General features: G+C 37.6%; 1 protein-coding gene across 6 annotated transcripts in view; it reads left to right on the top strand.

Annotated features, from left to right (window-relative positions):
- Positions 1 to 23,132, top strand: part of CBLB (Cbl proto-oncogene B) — a 220,016-nt gene that overhangs the window by 186,258 nt on the left and 10,626 nt on the right. For all 6 annotated transcript variants that reach the window (XR_003611680.2, XR_003611679.2, XM_028119171.2 and 3 more), the window contains one exon: positions 4,856 to 4,975. Coding sequence is in view for 4 of the 6 variants with exons in the window: in XM_028119171.2 (XP_027974972.1) it covers positions 4,856 to 4,975 (120 nt within the window). In the remaining 2 variants the exon portion in view is untranslated. The remainder of the gene's footprint in view (positions 1 to 4,855; positions 4,976 to 23,132) is intronic.

Here is a 23,132-nt window from a genome sequence, read left to right as displayed (position 1 = left end):
CTGTTGTTGCTGTCACTGTGGTTCGATCGGGAAGATTTTAGCCTAGTGTAATGGTAAACCTTTACTGGGCATGATTGAGATTTGGTTTCCTTAATGAAATCATTATCCCTAATTGAAGACAAAGGATAGATGACTTAAAAAAAAAAAAGATTAGATTTCCTCATGGTGTTGTGTTAAACACCTGATCAAACCTCCTTCTTTATTCCTAGCATTCAGTGCCCTGCACACTTGAGTCAGGTTCACCTTTCCAGCCTTATAAGCCCACTGACTTTTGTGAAGCGACAGTTTCCAAACTGCAAGGTCTTGCGTTTCTGCAAAGGAGCCTTAGGACTCCTGCAGGATGTGGAGGGAAGCAAAGCAGGGGTGCAGCTCTGATGCTTCTTTGATCTGGTTTCTGTTTTCAGCCTTCATGCGAGATTTCTTTCGGCAAATAGTCATGCCCACTGCTGTGCGTGAGCATCTATTCCGGATGGGCTAGTCCTGTCTTAACAAAACCTGAAGAATCTTCAAAAAAAGCTTTATACTTTGCTAGCACATACGTGCTTTTGTTCAGATTACAAAAAGGCCCTTCTTTTGTGCTGGTGGGTTGAAAGCAGCCCCCGTCCTTCCCCCTTGTGCCGGCACCAGTGCTGCAGGAACAAAGCCAAGGCTGTAGTACAGTCTGCTCATTCCCATAACTGCATGTCTTTGTGCAGTGCACAAAATACACAACACATCTGGCAGCCCTCACTGAACCTTGCTTTCACTATTTTTCTGACCTGGAATCTCTTTTGAAGTCCTTATCCAATCTTAAAGTCACAATTCAACTTGAAAAGCCAAAAAATTTGACTTCATTACAGTTAAATGAATGTTTTCCAGTTGCATCCAGAAGTGCAATGTCAAAGTAAAATAGAATATTTAGGTCATTAGCAAGAGTTATTGAAGAGGATTTAGGCGGTTCTCTTAACTATGACCTTTATGAAACCCTGTCACCATGTGGCTACCATGGGAGCTCCTGCCATTTGAGGGTGGCACTCAGTTCAGACCCGAGGAGGTGAGAGGTGAGGTCCAGTGCTAGCTGTCACAGAGTCCAGTGTGATGAGATGTTGAAGGACTGACGGGCTAGTGCAGTGGTGGGTTCTCACATTGGGGTCTGCAGACCAGCTCCATCAGTGTGACCAGGGGACTTACATAAGATTACAGTTCTTAGGCTCCACAGACAACTTACCAAATCAGAAACTCTGGGAGTAGGGCCTGGCAATCTGTGTTTCCACAAGCCTTCTGGGGGACTGTGAGGCATGCTCAATTTTGAGGGAAATACTAAGTTGGGGTATTCCTGGCGGAAGGCAGCCAGGGTGCTCACGGTAATTTATACCTGACTGCAGAAACCACAGCAAATTAAAGGACCTGCAACGTTTAATGAGCGAGTCGACCTTGGGTATATATACTGGGGTTGTTTCTAGTTACAGTATATGTGAAAAAAGGGCTAGATTTCCTCAGTGTTTCCTCCGAAGGCAGACCAGTGAGAAGAATGATTAAGAATGAAAACGTCGGGGCACCTGGTGGCTCAGTTGTTGAGCATCTGCCTTCGGCTCGGGTCATGATCCCCGGGTCCTGGGATCCAGCCCCGCATCGGGCTCCCTGCTCACTGGGGAGTCTGTTTCTCCCTCTCCCACTCCCCCTGCTTGTGTTCCTTCTCTCACTGTGTCTCTCTCTGTCAAATAAATAGATAAAATCTTTTTTAAAAAATGAAAATGTCATTGTAATTTCCTTAATTGAGAATTCTTAAACATTTTTTTTAAAGAATGATTGAATCAGAGGGGTGATGAGATCTCTAACACTGGAGGATTTAATCAGTGGCCTGACCACTACCTAGTAGGGATTTTATGAATGTGAGTTAAAGAGTGAGGGCCACAGAGGGGGGGGGGGAATTTCATTTCACCTAAATAGCTCTTCAGACCTTTCTAACAATTAGATCCTGCATTGATATTCTTTTAAAATGTGGAGGATAACAGATAAATCTTCCAGATGGTTTTTGGACAGCCCCGCAAGAAATATGCCACTGTTTTAACTGAACAATTTTATTTGCCTCTTTTTCTACACTTGAGTAAATATTTGGAAGTGTTTCAGATTAAAAAAAAAAAAATGAATTAAGAAAAACGTTCCATAATGCCACCTCCTAGAAATAACCATTTGATAGGTTTCCTTCTTACACAGCATAATTTCAATGAATATTTTCCCACTTCTTTTATAGTGAGCAAACCTTTTCTCCCAGTCTTTCCTTAGATTTTTATAATCTCTAAACTAAGTATTAAAATTTCAATTTAGCATTACCATACTGTAAATCACAGGCAATAGTACTTTGCTTTTTAGAATAGATTAATCCCATCGTGTTTATTCACTCATTTCTTGAACATTTATTACTATATAAATGGTACATTGGCTATGGTATTTTCAATTTGTATGTTTTAATTCTAACTGTGGATATAAAATTTTACTTTAATTAGTTTTTGAAGAACTTATTTTTAAACACTTTATTGCTTTTCAAATTTTCTTTATCAGGAGACAGTTGGTGGTTATTGTACTGTCTGTAGTAATTGGGTTGTATATCTTTTCCCATTGAAGCATGAATACTTTCAACTTTACAACTTGCTCTAGAAGCCCAGTATGCCCTATCCCTGATCAGTAGCAAACTTAGCATGAAGGAAGACACATATGATAGTGAGTCAGAACTGAACTAAGTATTTTTGCTACTTATGGTAATATTTTTAGTGTACCTAGTGACTTTTAAAGTGAAATAGTTTAATGGAGCAATATCCTACAACTCTATAATTTGTAGTCTATTTATGACCCTGCAGTATATCCAGGATCTAATGTTTAGTCTTAAATGCACGATTAGTACAGCATAAGTATATTTGACAAACCTTTAAATTACCCCCAAGAAATTTTTTTAAAGTGTATGTACTGTAACAGGCAATCTTTCCCAGACCTAATGTTATATCAGCGATGTTTAAAATGCACAATAACGGAAGGTAAATTTTATTGAATATTCAATTCTAAACCTTTGGGAAGTTTCTAAACTTGGGCAGAAATCACCATACCTAGTTCTAAATACTTTACTCTTCCAAATCAAAAGATTAACATTTGTTGCATGGGGTTTATCTTCTCATTGCTTTTGAAAATGTTTCAGCAAAATTAATGAGGCTGAACCATGGACTCTTCAAATATCAAAAGTGCAAAATCTAACACTAATTTTAATCTTGAATTTAATGAAAGCAAGATAAGTAACCTTACTTAGGTCAAAAAGTCTCTAGCAAAGCAGGGATAATTATTGTACTCAAAATGGGGAAAATAATAAAGACCTCAACTCTTGACTTACACTATCTAGTTAAAAATTAGTATAAGTATGTGTTCATTTTCTTAATCAAATTCTTACGTATTCTTAATGACAAACTTCAAGGGATGTTAAAACAATGAAATATAATTGGATCCTCAATATTTACAATCTAAATCTTATGCTAGCAATTCAAATTTCACTGATTTTGAATTTACGAAAAATATAAATTGGTCTGGGTTTATTTTGGTAGTTAAAAGCAAATAATTTATGACATTTAGGCTACTTAGCAAGCAGGGTGCTTGGTACTGTGTGTTAGGGGATATAATTCAAACATGATGAGTAACATAAGACCCATTCCCTCAGAGGAACTTACCATACCTCTGGAGATACTGGCAGACATAAAAGAAAGTAATATGAGAGAAGAAAACAGAGGACCCAGTGATAGAAGTGGTAGCTAAGTAAATTACCAGTGAACCAGACATTACAGAGGTAATGTGTATCTACTCAGAAATGAAACCAGTTCTATGGATTTAAATCCATATACTACTAATTTTAAACCAGTTAGATTTATGGTCCTTACAATTTAATATGGTACCACTGACAAAATTTATTTTTCTGCCTTCAGTTCCAGTTAATAAACATCATTAAAAGTAGCAAAATAATTAATTTGTGTATAATTTATAATTTGCACTATTGCAGATGCCCACACTCTGATTAGCAAGGTGGTTAAAAAATCACTTTTTACTGTATATGCAAAGCTTAATGTTGCTAATAGCACAATTTTTAACAATTGAATCTACTCTTCAGTGACCCAGTTAAAAATGACTTTTAGCATAGGATGCCCAACATAGTAGTAATTTAAAAGGCACTTTATATATACAGGAGATTATACAGGATTCATTTAAACCTCACAAATCCCAAATGTCAGGTACATTTTACAGATTATGCCTAACACTTAGAGATTAACTGATTTGATAATGATTCTTACAGGCAAAATTCAAAACTTTTTTTTTTTTTTTACTGTGCAAGTTTTTTTTTTTTTTTAAGATTATTATTTATTTGAGAGAGAGAAAGGGAGAGCAAGAACAGGAGGAAGGGCAGAGGAAGAAGCAGATGAGCAGGGAGCCCGACTCAGGGCTCCATCCCAGGACCCCAGGATCATGACCTGAGCTGAAGGCAGACATTTATCTGGCTGAGCCACCCAGGCACCCCTACTTTGCAACAGTTTCTACTCATTATACAGGATAGAATGGGACAGAAAATAAGAATTCAAAGCAGCTTTTATCACTAAGAATTTTATAATTAAGATCTGAAAAATATATAATTAGTACTTTGTATTGTCTAGAAATAAATGGGAAGAGCATATTTGAGCAAGTAATGAATAAATTAGAAAATAGGATTAGAAGATGGTGAATATCAGTTATTTAATTCTTATTCTAATATTTTCAAAACCTTTGCTCTTTATAATTTCTAGAATTTTTTTTCCAGCCACTTGGTAAAGATAACCATTTTAATTTGAAAATTATCTTTACTTTTAAGATCCCTTTTTTGATCCAGCAAGTGGCCAAATTCCTTTGCCTCCTGCTAGGAGATTACCAGGTGAAAATATCAAATCCAACAGATCATCACAGGACTATGATCAGCTTCCTTCATCTTCAGGTGAGTTGGCTAATAATAGTAATAACGCTTCCTTAATGTTCATATAGTGCTTTTTGCTTTTTAGAGCACATTTTTATTCATTATATAATTTAATGAGCACTGCCAGCCTAAAAATGTATTTTTATCACTTTACAGTTTGCTTGTATTATGAGAGGAATGCCTACGAAACTGCCTCATGAAATAGAAAAAAGAATGATCCCTTCATTTTATCTTTGTTCACTCAGTAAAGCACATATTCTAATTCAGAATCTATTCATTCTCTAACTTTTGTTTTGCCTTACCAGATACGAGAAGTGGGAAAAATCTCTTTGTACATCAAATGCTGCATTCTCTTATTCTTTGACTAAAGGAAGAAATCTCTTTAGAATTAATATTGGCACCAAACTATTAATTTTCAAAGTGCTTCACCACGGTGCTCTGCTGGCAGCTATTAAGTCGAATGGGAGAAGGATGTGCCATTTTAGTAAATACCGGTCATACTTCTGGCCATTAATAATGAAATGCTGCTGCTTTGCTTCTTCGGGAGGCCACCCCCTACCACCATATCTCAAATAGTTCCTAGACCTTATGCAGTCATTTTCTGTGCTCTTCTTGTGCTTTATTTTTCCCCAGTGCACCTGTCACTACCTGAAATGCCATTCATTGTTGGCTTGATTTGTTATTTATCTGTCTTCTTTGCTAGAATATTAATGCCTTGAAGATAGGAGTCTTGTTTGCTTCACTGCTATGTCTCCCATATGTTCACAAGAGTGCCCAGCGTGTGATTCTTGGATAGGGGGATAGCTGAGTGGGGGAGTGGTTGGGTAGAAGGAAGGGAGAGTAGCTGATGTATGTGTTATGCTGAACACACGTTTTTCTTTGTTGAAGTACAGTTGACACAATGTTACCTTAGTTTCAGGTGTACAACATAGTGATTTGATGAGTCCATCCCTTATGGTATGCTCACCACAAGTGAACCTACCCTCTGTCGCCATTCAATGTCCTTACGATACCACTGATATATTCCCTATCCTGTACCTGTTACCTTGTGACTTACTCATTCCGTAACTGGACACCTGTATCTCCCACTCACCTTTACCAATTTTACCCGTCCCCCCACACCCCTCCCCTCTAACAACCATCAGTTTGTTCTCTATGGGTCTGTTACTGCTTTTAGTTATTTTGTTCACTTGTTTCATCTTTTAGATTCCTCATATAAGTGAAATCAGATATATTTGTCTTTTTCTGACTTACTTCACTTAGCATAATACTGTTTATGTCCATCCATGTTGTCACAAATGGCAAGATCACATTTTTTATGGCTTTATGGCCAAGAATATTCTGTGTGTATACACACACAGACACACGTGTGTGTGTATAGATAGATACACACACACACACACACACACACACACACACACACACACACACACACACACACACACATACATCATCTTTACCCATTCATTGATCGGTGGATGCTTGCGTTGCTTCTGTATCTGGGCTATTGTAAATAATGCTGGTGCAAAAAAACATAGGGGTGCATATATCTTTTCAAAATAGTGTTTTTGTTTTCTTTGGGCAAATACCAGTAGTGGAATTACTGGATCATATGGTATTTCTATTTTTAATTTTTTAAGGAACCCCCAGACTGTTTTCCCCAATGGCTGCACCAATTTACATTCCCACCAACAGTGCTTGAGGGTTCCTTTTTGCACATCCTCGCCAACACTTGTTGTTTCTTCTCTTTTTGATTCTAGCCATTCTCACTGGTGCAAGCGGTATCTCATTGTGGTTTTGATTTGCACTTCCCTGGTAGTTAGTGATGTTGAACATTTTTTTCATGTGTCTATTGGCCATCTGTATGTCGTCTTTAAAAAAATGCATTCAGGTCCTCTACCTGTTGTTGATTATCTGGGGGGAGGGGTGTTGAGTTGTAGAAGTTCTTTATATATTTGGAATATTGACCTCTAATCAGATACATCATTTGCAAATAGCTTCTCCCATTCAGTATGTTAACTTTTGGGGGGTTTATTGATGGTTTCCTTCACGGTGCAAAAGCTTTTTATTTCAATGTAGTCACAATCATTTATTTGAGAAGACCTATCTAGGAAAATGTTGCTAAAGCTAATGTCAGAGAAGTTATTGCCTATGTTTTCTTCTAGGAATTTTATGGTTTCAGGTCTCACATTTAGGTCTTTAATCCATTTTGAGTTTCTTTTTGTGTATAGTGTAAGAAAGTGGTTGTTTCAAAAAAAAAAAAATGGTTCAGTTTCATTCTCTTGCATATAGCTGTCTGGTTTTCCCAACATAATTTGTTAAAGAGACCGTCTCTTTCACATTGTATTTCTTGCCTTTGTTGTACTTTAATTGACCATATAATCACAAGTTTATTTCTGGGCTCTCCATTCTGTTCCACTGACCTATGTGTCTGTTTTTGTGCCAGTACCATAGTGTTTTGATTACTACAGCTTTGTAGTATATCTTTAATCTAGGATTACGAAAACTCCAGTTAGGTTTTTCTTTTTCAGGATTGCTTCAGCTATTTGTGGTCACAATTTGTAGTTCTATACACATTTTAGTACTATCTGTTCTAGTTCTGTGAAGAATGCTTTGTGTATTTTGATAGAGAGTGCATTGAATCTGTAGATTGCTTTCGGTAGTTTGACATTTTAATTCTACCACTCCATGAGCATGAAATATTTTTCCGTTTGCTTGTGTCATCTTTAGTTTCTTTCACCAATGTCTTACAGTTTTCAAAGTACAGATCTTTCACTTTCTTGGTTAGGTTTATTCCTAGATATTTTGTTCTTTTTGGTGCAATTGTAAATGAGATTTTTCTTAATTTCCCTCTCTGCTACTTCATTATTAGTATATAGAAATGAAATTCATTTCTGTGGATTAATTTTGTATTCTGCAATTGTACTGAATTCATTTATTCTAGCAGTTTTTTTGGTGGAATCCTTAGGGTTTTCTGTATATGGTATCATGTCATCTGCAAATAGTGATAGTTTTACTTCTTCCTTACCAGTTTGGATGCCTTTTCTTTTTTTTTTCTCTGATTGCTGTGGCTAAGACTTCCAGTACTATGTTGAATAAAAGTGGCAAGGGTGGACGTTCTTGTCTTCCTCCTGGTATTAGGGGAAAAGCTCAGTTTTTCACCATTATGTATGATGTTAGCTGTGTATTTTTCACATGTGCCCTTTATTATGTTGAGATATGTTCCCTCTAACCCTGTTTTGTTGAGAGTTTTTATCCTGAGCAGATGTTGAATCTTGTCCGATGCTTTTTCTGTATCTATTAAGATTTTTATCCTGTTCTGTTGTTGTGGTATTTTATGTTGATTGATTTGCAAATATTAAAGCATGCCTGCATCTCTAGGATAAATCCACTTGATCATGGTGAATTATCCTTTTAATGTATTTTTGAATGTGGTTTACTAATATTTTGAAGATTTTGGCATCTGTGTTCATCAAGGATAATGACCTGTGGTGTCATTTCTTGTCGTGTCTTTGTCTTTGTCTTGGTGGTTTTGCTATCAGGGTAATGCTGGTCTTACAGAACGTATTTGGAAGCTTCTATTATTTTATTTTATTATTTTATTTTATTTTTTTGGAATAGTTTGAGGAGAGTAGGTATTAACTCTTTAAATATTTGGTAGAACTCACCTGTGAATCCATCTGGACTACTGTTGGGAGGTTTTTGATTATCAGTTCAATTTCATTACTAGTAATTGATCTGTTCAGATTTTCTATTTCATCCTGATTTAGTTTCAGATCTGATGTTTCTAGAAATTTATCCATTTCTTCTAGCTTGTCTACTTTGTCGGCATATAAAGTTTTTGTAGTAGTTTCTTATAATCCTTTGTATTCTGTGGCTTCAATTGTTACTTCTATTTTGTTTCTGATTTTGTGTTTTTATTTCTTAATGATCCAGCTATAGGTTTATCAATTTTGTCTGTTTTTTCAAAGAACCAGCTCTTGGTTTCATTGATCTTTTGCAATTTTTTTTTTTTTTTTTTTTAGTCTCTAATTCATTTATTTATGCTCTGGTCTTTTTTTCCCTACTTCTACTAACTTGGGTTCTGTTTGTTCTTCTTTTTCTAGTTCCTTTAGGTATAAGTTTAGGTTGTTTACTTGAGATTTCTGTTGTTTCTTGAGATAGGTCTGTATCACTAAAAATTTCCCTTTAGAACTAACTTCTCTATATCCCAAAGATTTTAGACCGTTGTGTTTTCGTTTTCATGTTTCCATGTATTATTTTATTTCCTCATTGACTTGTTGACCCATTGGTTTTTTAGTAGCGTGTTGTTTAGCCTCCATGTATTTGTGCTTTTTCAAGTTTTTTTTTTCTTGTGATTGATTTCTAGTTTCATAACATGTGGTTGGAAAAGATGTAGGATATGATTTCATTCTTGCATTCACTACTGTGAACCTCCTCTGATGTATTTTTCATTTCAGCTATTGTATGATTCAGCTCTGGTTGGTTCTTTTTTATATTTTTTTATCTCTTCATTGAAGTTCTAAGTTCTTCCGCTCTTCTCTGCAGCCCAGTGATCATTTTTATGATCATGACTTTAAATTCTTAAGCAATATGCCTGATAATCTACAGTTCATTTAGGTCTTTTTCTCAGGTTTTGACTTGTTCTGTCATTTGGAGCATGTTCCTCTGTCTTGTCATTTTGGTTGATTTTTGTGTCTATGAATTAGGTGGAACCCCAACTTCTCCTAAGCTTGAAGGAACACTCCTGTGTATAGTCCTCCCTTGTACAAACTGTGTGCCTGTGGATTCGTCTGGCTGCGGGAGGTCCCTAAGCTGAAGTGTGCATGGGCTGGGGTGGTCCCAGGGCTCTCCAAGCAGAGAATGCCCGGGCAGCTGAAGCTGAAGTGGGTACAAGCCAGGGTGTCAGGGGGTGCTCAGTGCAAGAGGTGCCCTGGAGGGCTGACTGGAGCTGAGGCCAACACAGGCTGTAGGGGCCCAGGACACTCCACGCAGTGGGTGCCCTGGCAGGGCAGCTGAAACTGGGATGGGCGTGGGCTGGGGATTCCTAGGTGCTCCATATTGGGGGTACCCTGGCAAACCATCTGAAGCTGAAGTGGTATGAGAAGTGTTCCAGGCTTCAGTGCACCTGTGCCCCCTCAGTGCAACAGCTGGAGCCACAGCGAGTACCAATGAGGGTGCACCACTCTGGGGCTGCCATGGTGGGACAGTGAGGGCTGGTGTGGGCTAGGGCCCCAGGGCTCAGTAAGGTGTTAGTCCAGTCAGGATGCCTGGACCCTACTCCCATCTGTTCGATCAAGGTGGAGGGGGGGGATGGGAATGGTGTATTCACCAGCCTGTCCAACCTGGAGAGAGTTTTAGCAGCTCCCCCATTGTTTGGTAGGGTTCTAGGGCTAGTCCCTTTATATTCTAGTTGCTCTTTTAAAAGAAGTTTGAACCATAGCTTTGTTTCTGTGCCCTAGGGCAGACAGATCTGCTCATGGTCCCTCAGAACCATCCCTCCACATGGCAGCTGGCAGCATCAGTGGTGGGGGTTCCCTTCATGACCGTGTCTCCCTCTCTCTTGCTGTTCTGTCTGTGGTCTATCTTTTGTTGTACAGAAGCTGGTCAGTCAGCCCTCAGTTCTTCAGGAGGAATTGCTTTATAAATAGGTGCAGAGTTGGTGTGTCCATGGAGGAGGTGAATTCAGGGTCTTCCTGCATTGCCATTTTGGGCCAGAATTGAACACACCTATTTTTTTGAGCAATATTTTTGTCTCATAATTGTAAACATCAGAAATTTCTCCTATGTAGATTCATATTCTCTTTCAAGATTTGATAGTGACAGCCATCCATTCTGTAACCTCTGAATCAAGATAATTCATGAGTTGCTTTGAGAATTATCAACACGGTAGTTCTTATGTACTTGATGACATGTATGGGAGAAGCCCCTCTATGGTTTTACATGTTCTAACATTTGAAGAGATCTCAGGAAGTATAGAAAATTTTATTAACCTGTTCAAATTTCGGTCCATGCTGTCTTGCCTATTTACTTCTAGTCCTTTCAAGATTTCAGATATATCCCTGGGTAGCCATTGAAACACTGTAGTTCCAGTTGAAGGGCTAAATTTCCAGATAGATGAAATAATGTGAAACTCAGGCGTGACATTATCTGACAGCCTCTACATAAGAGAAGGAAGCAAATCCCTTAAGGAAATAACATTAAAATACAACTTTGAGGAAAGTACCATGACTGATTTAAAATAATCTATTCACTGCCACCAACTCTAGATTAAAAGAAACATATATTCAAGTTTTTTTAAGAATTGTGGCCAAAAGCCTGTATTTACACAGCTTCTTTACAGTTTTGCTCCATAATATGTGGGTGTTGTAGAGCCCAGAGGAACATCATTCACATATGATTTCAAATGGTAGGAATTCTGATACTCATTACACTAGAAATTTCAAGGAAGAACTTCTGAGTCATAACCTTGTTGAAATATCCCCAAATAGGCATTTACCAGAAGCCTGAACTGGCTTTTACCTGAGAGAGAAAAATCTTCTTGATTATTACTCTGAGGGCCTCATCTAGCTGTAACATCAAATATTTCAACCTACTCTTTGAACTCTCTTTACAAACTCTTTCTTTGGACCACAGAAAATAAGATACTTTTTTCCATCAAGGTATTTGCTGACATGCAGTTCATGGGACTAACAGGTTGCCCACTGGTTTATTTCACACCAGCAGAGGGGCTGGGCTTGTTCTTTGGATTAGGTCTGTCCATTAAAAACTGGAGCCTGGGTGCCATGTGTCTTTAGGATTCTCAGAGCCCTTATTTTGCAGTGACATGTTTTTATTAAGGTCTTTTTAAAATGACCTTTAAGGATTCCGGTATAATTGCTGTATCTTACAAATTCAATTTCTCTTGTCTTTTATAATGTTCTAAATAAATGATAGTGATTTATATATAAGTTTTCTGTGAAAAACAATATTTTTAAAAAATTTAAAAATAATTTTTCATTGACTTAAAAATATTTCCTTATCTTACCTAAAAAGAATGTATGCATGTATGTCTACATATACCAACAGCCTTCCAAATATTTTATTCCTCCCCCCAAATATAGTATTCTTAGATGTAACAATTGATATTTAATGATATGAATGTCATAATAGTTAATCAGAAATAAGTGAATTTAAAAAAAAAAGTGGATTTTACCAGACTCTGTTAAATTCACATGTACCTGTATGTGGGGCAAACTTTTTTTGCTAATAATCTCATTTCTTCACATGGGGTTCATGTCTCTATCAGCTACGTGTGAGTTTTTGTAAATTTTCCAGTTTGCTTTTTTCTTGTTTTAAGATATAATGTGCTATGGTTTGAATACCATTCTTTAAAAATCCAGAGAATAACAAAGTCAGAATGATGTGTTTGTGCCCGTGCAGATGAAGTGCAGAATTAGCTCTTGGGAAGCTTTTTCATGTTCTTGATATTTAGAAGGCAGTTCAAAATAACACTAAAAAAAACTAGACTTTCAGCACATGACTTAGGTTAAATATGTTTGTAACTGGTAAAAGATCTTATTACCAAATACACTAACAAAATAAAGGAGGTCTCATCATAAAAGGAATTAGTTCCAATATAGTTTTTTTACTAGCTTAAAGGAAAAGTAATAGAATATTGAATGATTTTATATTAAAATCAAATTTTCTGTAGAGATCTTCTATTGATCTATAGATATATTCTTAAAATCTCAGTTGAAAATCATGGCTTCACTCAAGGGTTGGAATTGTGTATTGTCATTAGTGATAAGATGTTTGAAGATAAATTGTGTTTATAAGATTTTGTTTTGTGTTTCAACAAAGGAAAATGCAGTGTTAAGAGTTTCACCACAATTCAGCTACCTGAGATGTCTTTTACACACAGCTCTAGTTTTCAAACCACAGTATCTAGAGTCCTTTTTTCTTACAAATTTAATAGTAATATAGTTCTCTTATAACCATTGTCTGGATGTATTACAAAATTGTATAACTTTAGCCTTAACTATCATAATTATCTACCACTGGGTATGTGAAGATTTTTTTTTATTTGTAATTTAGTGAAAACTATATTAAAACATGTCCTTATAAAATCAGTGTATCTATACTAATAGCAATTGAAGTTTGTGGCATAAATGAGTTCTAGAATTGATCTAACTTCCAGTAGAATAACAGAGTCATAATGATGTATTTAAAATTTTTAATGCCTCAATCAGTTAAATTTATATTTTTATTTTAATTCTCAGATATTGTTATAGTTGAGAAAAATCAATAGTCTGAGTCTTGATGTCTATCTCAAATATTATCCATGAAGTAGTAAATTATCCGTGAAGTAGTAACTCAAATAAGACTTGATGTCTATCTCAAATATTATCCATGAAGTAGTAACTCTAAATAAGTTAGAGATGATGTCTCAGATTGTACATAATAATTAATTTCTAAATTTGTTAGGCAGTTACTATGGGCCAAATGTTAAGCTAAGAATTTTAAATATAGCATATGTATAAACAGGAGATAATTCAATATATATATAATGTTTATATGTATAACTATGTAATTATATATGTATGTATATATATCATTTATTGGATATTATAGACAAAATTTTATTCCTCACAACCAATTTTAAATAGTACTAATGTCAATTTATAGAAGAAAGTTAATTACCCAGGGTCTCACAGCTAGTAAGTATCCGTATATTAGGATATGAATTCTGTGTTTTATCAGTAAGCTATGTGTGCATTTTTATTGTTTTTGTTAGCAGAGTTTGTTGTTATCCTGCCAGTAGCTAAGCCAAAATTAAGTTTAAAAAAATCACACATGCATATAACAATGATTGTTAAACAGAGTTTAGAGATGCCCCATGGATAAAGTCTGATAGAAGCAAAGGAATAGTAAGGATGACAGAGGGATGGAAGAGAGTATTAGAAGTTGTACTAGAGATTTCGAAACCTAGATCCTGGTGATGTTTCACATGATCTTAGGAAGCCACCTACTCTATGCCTTCTATACTTTTTATATCAGCAAAATCGTTCTATTTCTCCATATTAGATCTTTGAGCAGCTTAGACCTGTAAAGCTAGCAGAGGGGATCTGAGGCTATTCGTTTTTTTTTCTAATTATGAAAGTAGTACATGCACATTGGAGAATAAAATGCAAAAAGAGAAGTCACTTCTAACCCATCATCAATCAGGAACATTGTTGCCCTGTTGGCGTACTTCCTTCTAATGTTTGTCTGTGTACATGTTCACAACACTGAGATCATACTCAGTATGTCAATTCCACTTAACATAGTTTCATAAGTAACTCACCACATCATTAAGTTTTAAAGTAAGTGTCATTTTAAATTATTGTATGATGGTCCATCATTTTTATGTGCTGTCATAGACTAATATTTTAGAAGTCTAACAGAAACCCTAACTTTATTTGCAAGAAAACTAATGAATTAAATGCCTCTGCTTTGGTCTAGAAATATAGAAACTTGGTGTTGTAGCTATTGTTAAATAAGGCTTAATACAACAAATAGGAAATAGATTCATCAGTGTGATGACATTTGCTTATTAGATAATCTTTCAGAATCTGTACTTAAAAAACCACCAAAGTTTAGACAATGAAGGGAGTAATAAATAAGGACCTCTTGCAGTGAAATAGTTGGTAGCCCCCGAAGTAGAAGTGCCATCAACCCTGAGAAATGTGAGTGACAGCAGTGTAGCTTGCCTTTTGTTTGCTTTTGTTAATCATAATCTGCCTAAGGACCCTTTTAGACCTTTTTTTTATTTTTTTCCATAATCACTCCTGCCCTCCTGCAACAATGACAGTTTAATACCACAGATATACTTTTGATTTCTGTGTACCTTTTAGCATCTAAGACCTTTTCTCGTCCCTCAAGGACCAATTTTCATCCTCCTGAGGATACTGCCCTCATTGAGAATGCACGACCTGGAGTAACCATTTAAGGTATTATTCTAACCATGTGTTCATCAGGATTATTCCCGTGCCATCCAGGACTTTTCTCAGTATCGCTTTGCTCTTTTATATGCTCAGATAATGAAAATTGAATCAAGATTTAACCCTAAACCACCGCTTCTCAAATCTTTCAGCCCACCAAGGAGGTAACTCTGAATCAATTTCCTGATTATCCACTTTTGGTTAAAGCCCCAGTGTTGTTGCAAGTCTGTTTTATCTTAAAAACTTGTGCAAATTTTACATTTTTCTCCTTGGTAAATCTGTAATCCTTGAGTAAAATTTGGTGCTCCAAGAAGATGTGCTATTTATATCCGATGGCTCCATGTATTCTTGCACTTATTTTGATACCACTGCCATTGCTCATAGTTCAAAAATACAGTGACATTGGGCAGGAGCACTAGAATAAATACATGTCATCCTTAAGAAGATATTGAAAGGTCATTTATTCAGGTACAGAAATTTCCATAGAGTTGGTAAGACTCATAGTAATTCCAATGTACTCCAAAAGTATAATAACTTTTGGGGAACTATAAGATAGTTTCATCTTCTGTTTCATTGCTCCTTTCTATTACTTACCCATTCTAAAGGGAAAAAGGACCTGGTGTCTCTTTCAGACATGGTGAAAAAGAACAAGCTGTAAAGTGAAGGCTGTCTATAAGCTTTGGGAATGGATATGTAGAAAGAAAGATTAGTTTTAAGCAGTTTGCTCTAATGATGAACATGAAAATGATCCCTTCCCCTTTTTTTTTTAACTAAAAAAAAAAAAGGAATCCTTTAAGAGAGAATGGGAGAGAATCTTAGACAAGCTCCACACCCAGCACAGAGCCAGATGCAGGGCTTGATCTTACAACCCTGATCTCATGACCTTAGCTAAAATCAAGAGCTGAATGCTTAACCAACTGAACCCCTACCCCCGCTTTTTTAAATAGTTTCTACTCTTAGTTCAGATTGTAACAGATCTTCCTTATTAAGATGTTGCTTAAAAGCTTTCTATGGAATTAGCACTCACAACGGATTCCATGTTTTTTCCTCTTCCACACTTCTGACGTTACTTTTAATTTGTAGTAATTATTGTTCATGGCATTTAAGTAGAGCAGTTATCATAAATGTAAATTCATTGTCTTTATTTTTTTTTTGAGGTAGGAAGTAAGTTTGTTTGATCCTTGGATTTGTCATAATTTCCCTAACTCGAAATTTTTTTTTATTTTATTATGTTAATCACCGTACATGACCTCATTAGTTTTTGATGTAGTGTTCCACGATTCATTGTTTGCGTATAACACCCAGTGCTCCATTCAGTACGTGCCCTCTTTAATACCCATCAGCAGGCTAACCCATCCCCCCACAACCCTCCCCTCTAGAACCCCCAGTTTGTTTCTCAGAGTTCATAGTCGCTCATGATTCATCTCCCCCTCCAATATTCCCCCTTCATTTTTCCCTTCCTGCTTTTTTTTTTTTTAACATATAATGTATTATTTGTTTCAGAGGTATAGGTCTGTGATTCAACAGTCTTACACAATTCACAGCGCTCACCATAGCATATACCCTCCCCAGTGTCTATCACCCAGCCACCCCATCCCTCTCACCCCCCACCACTCCAGCAACCCTCAGTTTCTTTCCTGAGATTAAGAATTCCTCTTATCAGTGATATCATATCATACATGTCTTTCTCTGATTGACTTATTTCGCTCAGAATAATACCCTCCAGTTCCATCCACATCGTTGCGAATGGCAAGATTTCATTCCTTTTGATGGCTGCATAATACTCCATTGTATGTATATGTGTGTGTGTGTGTGTGTGTGTGTGTATACACACACACACACACATATACACCACATCTTCTTAATCCATTCATCTGTCGATGGACATCTTGGCTCTTTCCACAGTTTGGCTATTGTGGACATTGCTGCTATAAACACTGGGGTGCACGTACCCCTTCGGGTCCCTACAGTTGTATCTTTGGGGTAAATACCCAGTAATGCAATTGCTGGGTTGTAGGGCAGCTCTATTTTCAACTTTTTGAGGAAACTCCATACTGTTTTCCAGAGTGTCTGCACCAGCTTGCATTCCCACAAACAGTGTAGGACAGTTCCCCTTTCTCCACATCCCTGCCAACATCTGTCGTTTCCTGACTTGTTAATTTTAGCCATACTGACTGGAGAGAGGTGGTATCTCATTGAGGTTTTGATTTGGATTTCCTTGATGCCAAGCAATGTTGAGCACCTTTTCACGTTCTGTTGGCCATTTGGATGTCTTCTTTGGAAAAATGTCTATTCATGTCTTCTGCCCATTTCTTGATTGGATCATTTGTTCTTTGGGTGTTGAGTTTGATAAGTTCTTTATAGATTTTGGATACTAGCCCTTTATCTGATATGTCATTTGCAAATATCTTCTCCCAGCTGTCGGTTGTCTTTTGGTTTTGTTGACTGTTTCTTTTCCTGTGCAAAAGCTTTTAATCTTGAAGTCCCAATAGTTCATTTTTGCCCTTGCTTCCCTTGCCTTTGGTGATATTTCTAGAAAGAAGTAGCTGTGGCTGCGGTCAAAGAGGTTGCTGCCTGCATTCTCCTTTAGGATTTGGATAGACTCCTGTCTCACAATTAGGTCTTTCAACCATTTTGAGTCTATTTTTGTGTGTGGTGTAAGGAAACGGTCCAGTTTCATTCTTCTGCATATGGCTGTCCAATTTTCCCAATACCATTTGTTGAAGAGACTGTCTTTTTTCCATTGGACATTCTTACCTGCTTTGTCAAAGGTTAGTTGACTGTACAGTTGAGGGTCCATTTCTGGGCTCTCTTCTGTTCCATTGATCTGTGTGTCTGTTTTTGTGTCAGTACCGTACTGTCTTGATGATTACAGCTTTGTACTAGAGCTTGAAGTCTGGAATTGTGATGTCACCAGCCACCAGCTTGGCTTTTCTTTTTCAACAGTCCTCTGGCTATTCAGGGTCTTTTCTGGTTCCATACAAATTTTAGGATTATTTGTTCCATTTCTTTGAAAAAAGTGGATGGTATTTTGATAGGGATTGCATTAAATGTGTAGATTGCTCTAGGTAGCATAGACATTTTAACAATATTTGTTCTTCCAATCTATGTGCGTGGAACGTTTTTCCATTTCTTTGTGTCATCCTCAATTTCTTTCATGAGTATTTCATAGTTTTCTGAGTACAGATTCTTTGCCTCTTTGGTTAGATTTATTCCTAGGTATCTTATGGTTTTGGGTGCAATTGTAAATGGGATCAACTCCTTAATTTCATCTGTCTTGTTGGTGTATAGGAATGCCACTGATTTCTGTGCATTGATTTTATATCCTACCACTTTACTGAATTCCTGTATGAGCTCTAGCAGTTTTGGGGTGGAGTCTTTTGGGTTTTCCACACAAAGTATCGTATCAACTGCAAAGAGTGAGAGTTTGACTTCTTCTTTGCCGATTCACATGTCTGTTATTTCTTTTTGTTGTCTGATTGCTGTGGCTAGGACTTCTAATACTATGTTGAATAGCAGTGGTGATAGTGGACATCCCTGCTGTGTTCCTGACCTAAGGGGGAAAGCTCTGTTTTTGCCCATTGAGAATGATATTCGCTGTGGGTTTTTCATAGATGGCTTTTATGATATTGAGGTATGTACCCTCTATGCCTATACTCTGAAGAGTTTTGATCAAGAAAGGATGCTGTACTTTGTCAAATGCTTTTTCTGCATCTATTGAGAGGATCATATGGTTCTTGTTCTTTCTTTTATTAATGTATTGTATCACATTGATTGATTTGCGGATATTGAACCAACCGTGCAGCCCAGGGATAAATCCCACTTGGTCGTGGTGAATAATCCTTCTAATGTACTGCTGGATCCTATTGGCTAGTATTTTGGTGAGAATTTTTGCATCCATGTTCATCAAGGATATTGGTCTGTAATTCTCCTTTTTGATGGGGTCTTTTTCTGGTTTGGGGATCAAGGTAATGGTGGCCTCATAAAACAAGTTTGGAAGTTTTCCTTCCATTTCTATTTTCTGGAACAGTTTCAGAAGAATAGGTATTCATTCTTCTTGAAATGTTTGGTAGAATTTCCCTGGGAAGCCATCTGGCCCTGGGCTTTTGTTTGTTGGGAGATTTTTGATGACTGCTTCGATTTCCTTATATAGGTTATAGGTCTGTTCAGATTTTCTATTTCTTCCTGGTTCAGTTTTGGTAGTTGATACATCTCTGGGAATGCATCCATTTCTTCCAGATTATCTAATTTGCTGGCATAGAGTTGCTCATAATATGTTCTTATAATTGTTTGTATTTCTTTGGTGTTGGTAGTGATCTCTCATTCATGATTTTATTTATTTGGGTCATTTCTCTGTTCTTTTTGATAAGTCTGGCCTGGGGTTTATCACTCTTGTGAATTCTTTCAGAGAACCAGCTCCTAGTTTCGTTGATCTGTTCTACCGTTCTTTTGGTTTCTGTTTCATTGATTTCTGCTCTGATCTTTATTATTTCTCTTCTCCTGCTGGGTTTAGGCTTTATTTGCTCTTCTTTCTCCAGCTCCTTTAGGTGTAGTGTTAGGTTGTGTATTTGAGACCTTTCTTGTTTCTTGAGATATTACTATATACTTTCGTCTTAGGACTGCCTTTGCTGCTTCCCAAAGATTTTGAACAGTTGTGTTTTCATTTTCAATGGTTTCCATGAATTTTTTTAATTCATCTTTAATTTCCTGGTTGACCCATTCATTCTTTAGTAGGATGCTCTTTAGCCTCCATGTATTTGAGTTCTTTCCGACTTTCCTCTTATGATTGAGTTCTAGTTTCAAAGCATTGTGGTCTGAAAATATGCAGGGAATGATCCCAGTCTTTTGGTACCAGTTGAGACCTGATTTGTGACCTAGAATGTGATCTATTCTGGAGAATGTTCCATGGGCACTAGAGAAGAATGTGTATTCTGTTGCTTTGGGATGGAATGTTCTGAATATATCTGTGAAGTCCATTTGGTCCAGTGTGTCATTTAAAGTCTTTATTTCCTTCTGGATCTTTTGCTTAGATGATCTGTCCATTTCAGTGAGGGAGGTGTTAAAGTCCCCCACTATTATTGTATTGTTGTCAATGTGTTTCTTTGCTTTCGTTATTAATTGGCTTATATAATTGGCTGCTCACATGTTAGGGGCATAGATACTTACAATTGTTAGATCTTCTTGTTGGATAGACCCTTTAAGTAGGATATAGTGTCCTTCCTCATCTCTTTGGTGTAAAATCTAATTTGTCTGGTATAAAGATTGCCACCCCAGCTTTCTTTTGGTGTCCATTAGCATGGTAAATTGTTTTCCACCCCCTCACTTTCAATCTGGGGGTGTCTTTGGGTCTAAAATGAGTCTCTTGCAGACAGCATATCGACGGGTCTTGTTTTTTAATCCAATCTGATAGCCTGTGTCTTTTGATTGGGGCATTTAGCCCATTTACATTCAGGGTAACTATTGAAAGATATGAATTTAGTGCCATTGTATTGCCTGTAAGGTGACTGTTTCTGTATATTGTCTGTGTTCCTTTCTGGTCTATGTTACTTTTAGGCTCTCTCTTTGCTTAGAGGACCCCTTTCAATATTTCTTGTAGGGCTGGTTTCGTGTTTGCAAATTCCTTTAGTTTTTGTTTGTCCTGGAAGCTTTTTATCTCTCCTTCTATTTTCAATGACAGCCTAGCTGGATATAGTATTCTTGGCTGCATATTTTTCTCATTTAGTGCTCTGAATATATCATGCCAGTCCTTTCTGGCCTGCCAGGTCTCTGTGGATAGGTCTGTTGCCAATCTAATGTTTCTACCATTGTAGGTTACAGATCTCTTCTCCCGAGCTGCTTTCAGGATTTTCTCTTTGTCTCTGAGACTCATAAGTTTTACTATTAGATGTCGGGGTGTTGACCTATTTTTAGTGATTTTGAGGGGGTTTCTCTGTGCCTCCTGGATTTTGATGCCTGTTTCCTTCCCCACATGAGGGAAGTTCTCTGCTATAATTTGCTCCAATATACCTTCTGCCCCTCTCTCTTTCTTCTTTTCTGGGATCCCAGTTATTCTAATGTTGTTTCGTCTTATGGTATCACTTATCTCTCTAATTCTGCCCTCGTGATCCAGTATTTGTTTATCTCTCTTTTTCTCAGCTTCTTTATTTTCCATCATTCAGTCTTCTATATCACTAATTCCCTCTTCTGCCTCATTTATCCTAGCAGTTAGAGCCTCCATTTTTTATTGCACCTCATTAATAGCCTTTTTGATTTTGACTTAGATTTTAGTTCTTTTATTTCTCCAGAAAGGGTTTCTCTAATATCTTCCATGCTTTTTTCAAGCCCAGCTAGTATCTTTAAAATCATCATTCTGAACTCTAGTTCTGACATCTTACTAATGTCCATATTGATTAGGTCCCTGGCAGTCGATACTGCCTCTTGTTCTTTTTTTTGAGGTGATTTTTTCCATCTTGTCATTTTGTCCAGAATACAGTAGATGAATGAGAGAACAAAATGCTAACAGGGTAAAAACAACCCCAGGAAAATATACACTAAACAAATCAGAAGAGACCTGTAACTGGGGAAAAAGAAAAAAAGGAAAAAAGAAATATGATCAAATATGATCATGCTGGTGCATAAATCAGTGCCACACACTAGATTTGGGGTATATTTTGGTCTTTTCGAAGAAAGTGCCTCCCAAAATTTTAAAGAGAGAACAACTTATATATATATACCAAAAATAAGGTTAACTACTATGAAGGGACAGAATATGACTCTAAAAATGAAAATAAAAAAGATTTTTTTAAAAAGGTATTGATAAGATGTTGGTTGAAAAAGGGAAATAGGAAAATTAAAAAAAAATTTTAAAAATTAACTTTGAAAGACTAAAGAATCATGGGGAAAAAGCCACGAATTCCTATGTGCTGTATTCCCCTACTGCTGGAGTTCTGCCATTCGCATTGATTGGTAAACTTGGTCTTGGCTGGCTGTTCTTGCTGATCTTCTGGGGGTGGGGCCTGTTGCAGTGATTCTCAAATGTCTTTACAGGAGGCGAAATTGCCCTGCCCTAGCTGGGGCTGGGCTAAGTAGTCTGCTCAGGTTTGCTCTCGGGAGCTTTTGTTCCCTGCAAGCTTTCGGTAATGCTTTGGATTAGGAGAGTGAAAATGGCGGCCTCCCAATCTCCGCCCCGGAGGAGCCAGGAACTTGGGGCCCCACTCCTCAGTGAGCCCCCAGAGAAAAGCAGTCAATCACTCTTGTCTTCCTGGAATCCGGCCGCACTCTGTGCTCACCCAGCCTGTGACCGAGCATTTCTATCTCTGGCACCCGACCCCGTGTGGAGTCTCCAAACCCAGCAGATCCCTGCAGTGCGTTCCCGCACCGCTCCTCCCCGGGAAGGAAGGGGAGTCTCCCCGGATCTGCTGCTTGTGTCCCTGCTGGAGGAGCCGTGCCCCGACTGGGCCGCGGATCCCGGTTTATGGCAACCCTGAGCTGAGAGCCCACTCCTCGGCTCCGTCTCTGCAGCCAGCTTCCTCGCTCCGATATCCGGGAGCTCTGCCGCACTCAGGCACCCCCAGTCTTTCTGTGACCCTGAGGGTCCTGAGACCACACTGTCCCAGTGAGGGTTCCACCCCCTGCTTAGCCATTGGAGCTACGTCCCCCAGCAGAGCCAACTTCTAAAAGTTCCGTTTTTGTGCTCCGCTGCTCTATCACTTGCCAGTAGCGGCTGATGGAGGCTTCCTCCCCCCCGCGGTCTATCTTCCTAAATATCGCCTCGGATTCACTTCTCTGCACGTCCTACCTTCCAGAAAGTGGTCACTTTTCTGTTCAGAGAGTTGCTGCTATTCTTTTCTTTAATCTCCTCTTGAGTTCGTAGGTGGTCAGAATGGTTTGATACCTATCTAGCTGAATTCCTGGGACCAGACAAAATTTTGGTCTCATACTCCTCCACCATCTCGCTCCTCCCCCACATTGTCCTTTATTTTTAATGTTCAATATATGTGCTGAAAAGACCATTACATTAATTAATTTGCATACTACCTCACTGAGAAAGGATAAATAATATTTCTAAAAATAAGATAGGAAAGTAGATTTAGAGAGTGAAAATTGTACAAGTAAATGGCTTAGCTCAAGGTCACTTAAAATCTTAGTTGCCAAAATGAAATGTATCTAACCAATCCCATCTATAAGTGATGTTCCTTATCTACATCCAGAAAAGTCTCAGTAGCTGTAGCTGTCAG

This window comes from Eumetopias jubatus, unplaced genomic scaffold (genome assembly GCF_037043125.1).
Source record: "Eumetopias jubatus isolate StellerSeaLion01/CBP00866 unplaced genomic scaffold, mEumJub1_p1.0 scaffold_1, whole genome shotgun sequence".
NCBI classification, from domain to species: domain Eukaryota; kingdom Metazoa; phylum Chordata; class Mammalia; order Carnivora; family Otariidae; genus Eumetopias; species Eumetopias jubatus.
The sequence above is the reverse complement of the archived record's forward strand: the minus strand, read 5'-3'. Positions and strand labels throughout refer to the sequence as shown.